Source organism: Aedes aegypti, chromosome 2, assembly GCF_002204515.2.
Source record: "Aedes aegypti strain LVP_AGWG chromosome 2, AaegL5.0 Primary Assembly, whole genome shotgun sequence".
NCBI classification, from domain to species: domain Eukaryota; kingdom Metazoa; phylum Arthropoda; class Insecta; order Diptera; family Culicidae; genus Aedes; species Aedes aegypti.
In genome coordinates this window covers 77,702,951-77,712,643 of record NC_035108.1, presented here as the reverse complement: position 1 = coordinate 77,712,643, position 9,693 = coordinate 77,702,951, and the positions used below count along the sequence as shown (strand labels likewise).

At 39.2% G+C, this 9,693-nt stretch overlaps 1 protein-coding gene across 1 annotated transcript; it reads left to right on the top strand.

Moving 5' to 3' along the window:
• The first annotated feature begins 6,406 nt into the window (after positions 1-6,406).
• On the top strand, positions 6,407-9,159 carry LOC5574792 (retinol dehydrogenase 13). Its single transcript, XM_001655297.2, has 3 exons — positions 6,407-6,617; positions 6,693-6,959; positions 8,134-9,159. The coding sequence occupies exons 1-3, from the start codon at positions 6,541-6,543 to the stop codon at positions 8,783-8,785; spliced, it is 996 nt and encodes a 331-aa protein (XP_001655347.2). The 5' UTR covers positions 6,407-6,540; the 3' UTR covers positions 8,786-9,159.
• The last annotated feature ends 534 nt before the right edge of the window (positions 9,160-9,693 follow it).

Here is a 9,693-nt window from a genome sequence, read left to right as displayed (position 1 = left end):
TTTAAGGTGATTATAGAACGAAGCCACACCTCAAATTTTCAAGAGCACAAGTCTTGAGAACCTATAAGCGCTCTGCGTTGAAAATGTATGCTATTGGTCACCACCAGCAAGCAAGCAATTTGATTGATTTTCAACGCGAACCGTTGTCAGATTCACCAGTCTTGTGCACTTGAAATTCAAAGTTTGGCTTTGTTTTATAATCACCTTAACATTTATTTTTTTCAAACCCTTCTGAATAGAAATATAATAATATTATAATAAAATAATATTATCACAAAATACGTTTGAGATTCTTCCAAGTATTTGTCCGATGCAACATAGACCACACTGTTTGATGTCAACATACAGCTGGTAGTCTGGCTAGAAGGAGACTGGCACTTTGTACAATGCCTCTTATTCGGTGAAGCTCCATTGTCATCAATGAACCACATATTTCTACGATTTCCGGGCCATTCCACAACTCGATTGCGATGCAATTTGTCTCCTGTGGTATGTCAGATCCGCAAGACATAGGATCGCTAGCCGCATGTTTATAAGCCCCCTACATTGACCTAAATTCAAGATACTTCTGTCAGATGTTTTTATCATAGCTATCTCGATGATATCATAAAAATAATATATATTAATCAGTATTAACGGATATTAATACCAATATTAATGAGTGTCGTACCTCATGCCTTACACTTAAAAAAATTGCAATTAACTCATACATGTTTCCAAAAAATTATTTCAATGATTCTCTAAAAAGTTTTGTTAAGATTATTGCTTTCAAGCCATAATTTAACACGTATAGGCCTGAGTGAAATAAATAAAAAAATAATACTCTCATCGTTTAGAGAATACAGTCAACTTTCGTTCGTTGCACTAAACCCGTAGCCCACCTAGTGAAAGACTTTCACTAATCGGGCTAAATTTTGAGCTGTCAAATATTCGATTACAATAGAAATTCAGTGCTACCAACAATGACAAATTAAGGTTTATGTCAGAAAGTGACGTTTGCCTTCGTTTTAGGTGGGTTATAGCCCACTTAACGGGAGCCCAATTAAAACGAAGTGCAATTAAACGTAGTGCAACGAACGAAATTCGACTGTACTTAACAATTTCGATATTTTTGTCAGTATACTCGTATACATATCTAGTTTCTAAAAGTGACCAGAAGAAACTCGGGAATAATCCAGTGGCCGGAGTTATTCAGGTGGGTCACTTGGTCAGGTCGGGTAAAAAGAGTTCTGTGCTCCTGTAGGTAGTAAAATTTCAAGTGACTTAGTTTTTGGAATCGGCTATAATGTGGCCACTATATTAAATAGTGGGGCCTTCCTTAGCTGAGTGGTTAGAGTCCGCGACTACAAAGCAAAGCCATGCTGAAGGTGTCTGGGTTCGATTCCCGGTCGGTCTAGGATCTTTTCGCAATGGAAATTTCCTTGACTTCCCTGGGCATAGAATATAATCGTACCTGCCACACGATATATGGCAAAGAAAGCTTTTAGTTAATAACTGTGGAAGTGCTTATAAGAACACTAAGCTGAGAAGCAGATTCTGTCCCTGTGAGTACGTTAATGTCAATAAGAAAAAGAAGAAGATGTCAAATAATTTAAAGAAAAACACATTAGGATGAACCTTTAGAGAAACGATTGAATTGGATATTCATTTTTCCTCCATTTAATTGATCTTGCAAACGACCATTTTCGAGATCCCCAGGGCAGCTCAAATTTACTTTAAGTGGCTAATTTGTATCTCTACACCTGTGCCAATCATATGGGACTGGTATCAACTTTACGATTTAGAAGTTAACAAATCTATTAACGATTCTTCCGGACATTAAGTCTTAATGACCATATCTGGTACATTTTAAATGGTCAAAAGCTCTTGATTTATATTGTTGAATATTATATCTCAATGGTTTATGCAATTAAAAATGATTTACATTATAAATGAATAAAGATAGTTTGGTACGTCCCAAATAATCCTCCGACCACAAGAAGTTTTTCTGGCCATTTTTAGAAACTGAATATGTGTACGAGCATACTAACAAAATATTATAGAAATCCATTGAGTATACGTTGAGTGGTTAAAATTTTAATATTTTCGCTTTCACCCAGGCCTATACGGGTTAAATAATAATTTCTGTTCATAAAATCCCCCAAATATTCTTCCATGGATTGGATTCCTCATTTCCATAAAATTACTTTAGGAATTCGTCAGGAAACATAATTTTCCCTAATTTATCCAGTATTCCTCCTGGATTCCTAAAGGAAATGTCTAATAACATATCTTTGGAGATTTCTCTGAGTGTCAGTCCGTAGATTTTTCCAGACATTTTAGACAGGTATTTCTCGTGATTTTCTTTTAACTTTAAATGGATTCGACTTGGAAATATGAGAGAAATTATTGAAGGTTTTCTCAAAGTAATTTATTATGAACTTCAAAGATGAGTTTCAGATTGGACTAACTAAAATAAAACTAATATAGTTATAAACTTCCCAGTGCTATTTTATGGTAGAATACTACAGTGAAACCTCCATGAGTCGATATTGAAGGGACCATCGACTCATGGAAATATCGAGTCATGGAACAGCAATCCTTTGGAAAGCTGCTTTTAGGGACCATCATAGTAACCATGAAATTTTGTTTATAGTATGGTTCCATGAGTCGATATCGAGTCATGGAACATCGACTCATGGAGGTATCACTGTACCTTCCTACTGAATTTACTGGAAGAATTCCTGAAATTATTGTCGGAGAAAACGCTGGAAAAAAACAATGAAAACCTCTGATATCATTCCATAAGGAATTTCAAGAAGAATCTATGGATAAATTTTACGCTGGATTTTCTGAAGAAACCCCAAGAAGAGCTCAGGGCTAGTAGCGAGACACTGATTGATGGCTTATTTACTATTTTTAAGGCTAAGTAGCCCGTCATTCGTTTTGACTCCAATGATGACTTTTCAGCTTGCAATTCAAAGTGATAAAACTCAGTCTTGATAGTTTATATTGACTTGAAAGTGTATCACTGTACGCGCTAACATGTATTAAGTATGCTGATACTTTTTCAGCTGTGGCAGTACAAAAGCATCCAATTTTCTTTGATTCGAAATCGTGGGGTGAATTAGCAACAATCATCAACGACGCGTACAAATTTCAATGATGGCCTACTTCGCCTTAAGTTAGTCATCAAAATGTACAGTTTTGAGCTTGCGCACGATAGGCAGCTTGTCTCTAAAGAGTGTATAGAAGGAAAAATACTTGAGGAGTCCCTGAAGGAATGCTTTTTTGATTCATTTAACGAACACTTAAGGCCTCAGCGAAGGCCTATCAGAAAGCATACAAAATAAATCATTCGGTATGATTCTTCCGCGCCTCCAGCACTGAAGATGGCCATACAGTTGAGGTCGAAATACCCGTATCTGTCAAATAATACAAACTCTAGTAGAATTAAATGGTTCAGTACTAAATTCGGTTTTTCATGTATTTGTCCCATACGAATTTGCGAACCAACATCATGAATCGGTCATAAAAAAAATCACTGAATTATAGGTAGAATATTCACAAAATCATGGATGTTAATTATTCAATCAAAATCTTTGGCAAGAAAATTAAAATCCTTGGCTTCGTAGACGTGCGGTTAGTTCCATCAGGCATTTAGCCGCATCGTGTTAAGGAGTGTGGGTTCGATTCCCGCTGCAGATCGGAAAACTTTTCGTGAAGAATGTATTCCAACTGTGCCACTGGGCGTTGCATGCTAGTCCGTTACCTAGTGTGGTGCTTCCTTCAAAGGACGAATCGTCCACTGGAAGCATTAACGTGCTAGTGTCAGGACACTCACATATTCCTTGGATGGATTCTGATAGAACTCTGAACAGGATTTATATATGATCCATGACATAATTTTCATAGATTACAAAATAGATATTGAACAAGATTCTGACAGAATTCTATTCGCAGTTTCCACATAACCCTGTGCATGATTTTCATTGAATCCTAGGCAAGATTCTCGTAATATTATCACAAAATCCAAAACATGGCTCTATTAGTATTCTGAACCGGACTCTAAGGAACAGGTCAGGTTTGGACAGATTTCAACTTTAATTTCTGATAGAAGTCTGAGTATAGATTTCTTATAAAATCTCGAACCAAATACTCATGAAATTCAGAGCATGATTCTTAAAAATAGACTACATGGCATAATCCTGAGTACAGGCCACACAGAATCCTCGGTAGGATGCACATCAGCAAGTATCTTTTTTAAGTTTCTAAAAAAGGCGTTTTTAAGGATATACATTTGGACGATTTTATGAAGATGGACTTTTTTTTTATAATTTTTTTAGGACTACAAAAAATTTGGCCCGTCGCCTTAGACTGTTGTTGAGATTTGGCCCACCGTTCAATAAGGTTAGCAGGCCTGCTCTTTATGAACTTTCAATCGAAACAGCATCTGCCAAACGTAAATTCTGTTCAAGTTTATATATTTTGTCAATCAATACTAGCAAAATAAGTTCTGAGTGGTGCAGAAGGATTATGGCGTGAATAATTTCACTAAAAGTTATGAACATTTGTATGAGAAGACAAACTTTATCAATGCTAACTTCTTCCATATGGAATAGTTATGCCACTATGGCCAATGTGGCGGATCTCTGAGACAATGATAGTGAGTAATTACCATTACATAGTTGCATTGGAGACGTAGAGTTATAAGCGATTTCTTCACCACCGCTTAGGTCTTAAACCTAGTTTAACGATATGGGTAAACGTGGTTTAGGGCCTAAGCGAAGGTGAAGAAATTGGCCCTTAGTGAGTCACATTGAACACAAATGGAGCAATCACAATAATGATATATGTAGTACAAGCTCAAATTTGGCTTGGCCAATCTAGAATCGAATGAACGGCGTGGAGCAAAAACGATATTTTGAACCGCTGTAATACAGGTATACCCAGATTTAGTGGATTCTCGATTTTATGTACATGATACCTCTTTTGTGTAATTTGTGCTTATTTGATGAATGCCTGGAAGTGGTCACTAGCCTGGGACACGGTTATATTAAAAGTATAAATTTTTGCTTCAGCCCACTTTTTGGATCTTATTTGTTATTTTTGTGTCATTATAGGTAATCATTGTGTTCGTTCCACGTTTATTAGCAGTAAAACCAGAGACGAATAGAGACATAGTAGTCGGGTTCAGAAAAGGGTACCTTAGGTCCCTTGGTACTGCAAAAGGTACCCAAGTTTGACAGATCGCAGTATATTTTTCACGGCATTCCAGATTTGGCTCTATTATTTTATGTGCCATATTTTTTTTTGGCAACTGCAATGAATATGGAGGTCTTTATTTATATTGTGTTATAATATTGAGTTATTTCTAACGATCTGGAAAAGCGTACCCTGAATTCATTAAAAAAACACTAGGTTCAGTCTGTCTGAACGCCGACTAAATATGCTTCGATTTGATGAACAATTTGATTTAACGTTCAACGCTCCGTCATCGAAATTTCAACACCAGTTTTTCTGTACAAAACTGAAATTTATTCGACGAAAATGTGTTTACTGTGTTTCGGTTGGAGAATAGAATACAGCGAACACATTTTCATGGAAACTTTCATGATTTCGTACGAAAAACCCGCTTTTGAAAATTTTTAAAGTGATGACGGATTCCGCCCCTTAATGGACATTTTGTTTTATCAAAATGTTCACTAAATCGAGGTATACATGTATGTACATTTTTGCCCATCTAAAATTACATAGCGATAACAGTGCGACGCCTTCATCCTAAAATCCTCCGTCGTGAGTGAGAGCTCCAAGCAACGGGTGTTTGTGTAGGAGTACCTACTGAAACCATCGTGTGTCAACAAGATTCATTCATCATTCGACTTCGGATGCTTGATCGTCGCTGTCGAAGCAAGTGTGCGGCTCGATTCTCACCCACACACTCATAGCCGAGGTCGGGTCCATCGAAGAGCAGCGGTATTTCGTGTGCCTAGACAGTGGCGCGACAGTGTGCAGACATAACTGTAGTGTGCGTGATGTGCTTGTGTTGGTTTCGTCCGGCTTTCGCTTCGTGAGTCGGTCGTTCATTCCGATGTCAAAACTGTTGAAATAGGGTGGCCATGTCGCCATAACAAGCAGGAAATAAAGCCCACGGAAATATTTCACGACGGGTGATTTGATTGATTCGTTAATAAGTAAATTTGTTGGTAAAATAAACCATAGCAGTGGATAGTTAATGGGAAGTTTAAGAATTCAGAATATTGAACTAATTAAATTCTTGCCATTTTTTAAGGTTTCTTACATTAATAATTTGAATCTAGTAGCGTCGAATCCGAGAAACATTTCACATATCCCAATGTCACATCAAGGCTTTAGTCAGCTGGCCTTCGGTTGTCACGTGATTACAACGAGAGCGAACTGTCAATCGTCGTGTCTTGATGTAAACATTATCGATTTTTCCAATCGGATTCGACCGAAGTTTTGAACGCTCTTCTGAAAATCGAAAATCATGTGTTGAAAATTGTGCATTCTGAACGGAAAACTAACTCAAGTGAAGCAAAAATGTCCATTTTCCGCAATAAATTGGTTTTGGGCATGAGTGCCGTTGGAACGGTTGCAGGCTGCGGCGCTCTCCTCAAGTAAGCGTTTCTTTCTTCGCAAGCCGGCAATTGATTACGAAACATCTCCTCCTGATAACTCTAAATTCATTCTAGAGATTACATGCAAGGGGCTCGCTTCGAGCGGAAGGATGTTCGAGCCGACGGGAAGGTGGTGATTGTGACCGGATCCAACACCGGCATCGGCAAGGAAACCGTTATGGGTCTCGCTGGCCGGGGGGCCCACGTTTACATGGCGTGCCGGGACATGGACAAGTGCGAGGAAGCCCGCAAGGATATCGTGCTGGAAACGAAAAATCCCAACGTGTACTGCCGGGAGTGCGACCTGAGCTCGCTGCAGTCGGTGCGGAAGTTTGTGAAACAGTGAGTATCGATTATTTTTGGAGCATTAGAATTTTGAAAAAACTTTCCCAGAAGCTTCCCAAGAGGTTTGGAAAAGCTTCGGCAAATGGTTGTAAGAGCTTTCAGAGAAGCTTGGGAATGTTTCCACAAAAGCTTTCCCATAAGCTTGAGGAAACTTTCCTAGAAGCTTTAGTTTCCCTAGAAGCTTGAGAAAGCTTCCCTTGAAGCTTGAGAAAGCTTCCCTAGAGCTTGAGAAAGCTCCCCTAGAAGCTTGAGAAAGCTTCCCTAGAAGCTTGAGAAAGCTTCCCTAGAACCTTGAGAAAGCTTCTCTAGAAGCTTGAGAAAGCTTACCCAGAAGCTTTAGAAGATTGACAAAGCTCTTCCAGAAGCTTTAAAAAGCATCCCAAGAAGCTTGAGAAAGTATCCTTAAAAGCTTGAGGAAGCTTCTCCGAAAACTTGAGAAAGCTTCTCCAGAAGCTTGAGAAAGCTTCACCAAAAGCTTGAGAAAGCTCTTCCAGAAACTTTGAAAAGTATCCCAAGAAGCTTGAGAAAGCCTCCTCAGAAGCTTGAGAAAGCTTCCCCCAATGCTTGAGAGAGTTTACCCAGAAGCTTGAGAAAGCTCTCCTAGATGTCTGGGGAATCTGCTTTAGAACTTTGAGAATGCCCTAGAAGCTTGGGAAAAATGTCCTAGAAGCATGGGGCAGCTATCCTAGTAGAAGCTTGGAAAAGCCTCCCTAGTGACCTGAGAAAGCTTTCCTAAAAGCTTTGTAAAACTTCCCCCCAAGTTTGGCTAGAATTCTACCTTACCAATGAAAAACTTCCACTGAGTCAAGCTTCTACGGCAGTGCTGCAAAGCTTCCCCTTGAAATGGTGGAAAAGCTTCCACAAAGGCTTTGTAAAGCTTTTACCGAAGCATCATAGAGTTTCTATGGAAGCTAAGATACACTTCTAAGGTATTTCGGAAAAGGCTTCCAGGGAATATCAGGGAAGCTTTCGGATAAGCTTTTGTGGAAAGCTCGAAAAATCTCGGAAAAACTTTAGGAGCGATTGAAAAACTTTCAGAAATTCCAAAAAAGTTTCCTGGAAAAGAGTTTTGGAATGCTCAAATTAGCGCAAATTAACATGAGATAGTCATTGGAAAACTTTTTCTTATTTGCAATTATTAAAGCCATATTTTTTTAAATTTTTTTTTCAGATTCAAAACCGAACAGAATCGGCTGGACATTCTGATCAACAACGCCGGAGTCATGCGCTGTCCGCGCTCACTCACTGCCGAAGGCATCGAGCTCCAGTTGGGGGTCAACCATATGGGACATTTCCTCCTAACGAATCTACTACTAGATCTTCTGAAACTTTCCGCCCCGAGTAGAATCGTAGTATTGTCTAGCATCGCCCATACCCGTGGAAAAATCAACGCCGAAGACTTGAACAGCACCAAGAAGTACGACCCGGCCGAAGCGTACGAGCAGAGCAAGTTGGCCAATGTGCTGTTCGCGCGGGAATTGGCCAGGCGGCTGGAAGGCACTGGAGTCACGGTGAACGCATTGCATCCCGGAGTGGTCGACACCGAGTTGATGCGACACATGGGCCTATTCAATAGCTGGTTCTCGTCTTTCCTCATCAAACCTTTCGTATGGCCATTCCTTAAGTCACCAATTTCGGGTGCTCAGACGTCGCTTTACGCTGCACTGGATCCGAGCTTGGAGAAGGTTTCCGGGCAATATTTTAGCGACTGTGCGCCGAAGGACGTTGCCGAGCAGGCCAAGGATGACCGGTTGGCCAAGTGGCTGTGGGCCGTTAGCGAAAAGTGGACCGGAACGCTGACCGGAACGGCTGCTGTTTCCTGACAGCGGATCGTCAGGCTAAAGAACAATAAGGACATTATCATCTTTAGCGAACCGAATTTGCAGGAGTGAGACTTATTGTGAATGGGGTAGGGATTCGTTAGGTTGAATCGGAATAAGATGGTTAAAATGGTTATAAGGCTTCCATAGAGAAATTGCATGATAAATTTGATAATTTTTAGAGAAAATGACCATTTGCATTTCTTGAAGCGCAAAGTCAAATTGATTCTTGTACTTCTAAATATGTAGTGAGCTTATTAGTAGATTTAGTAAGCCTACAATGTAATATTAGTTGTAGAAGATGCAGATGGAGTTGGCATATCGTTACATTACTCCATGTCCAAACTAATTCATAAGTAAAATAGAGCCAAATAGCAGAAGCAATAGTTGCAAACATACTGAGGGTGATACGTTCTTATCCCGACAGTAAAGAATCTTTTCGGGTTGGTTTCTTCATGTATTTCTCAAGAGATTTTTTGAAGGATTTCTCGAATTCTTACGAGAATTACACTTGGATGTTCTTTGGGATTATTTTGAGATTTCTGCCTAAGATGTTGCAAGGAATAACTTCGACATACCTTCTGGGGTGCTGTGGTGAATTCAATCAAAAAGACCCGCTGCCCACAGATACTTATGAGAATGCTATAGAGAACACTTTCAGGATTCCACCAGAAATCCTTCCAGGCAGTTTTGCTCGAATTTATCTTGAATTCCCATCAGCTAATAATCCTGAAATACTTTCATCAATTCAAAGAATAATTTCCTCAAGCTTCATAGGATCATGATTTTTTAGAATATTCAGAAATCTCGAATCATGACGAATAGGACGAAATACTTCTGTTAAACTTTTAACAATATTTCTCAAGAGTTTATCTAAGCTCCTGTATGCATAAAGGGATTTTCGAGGAATC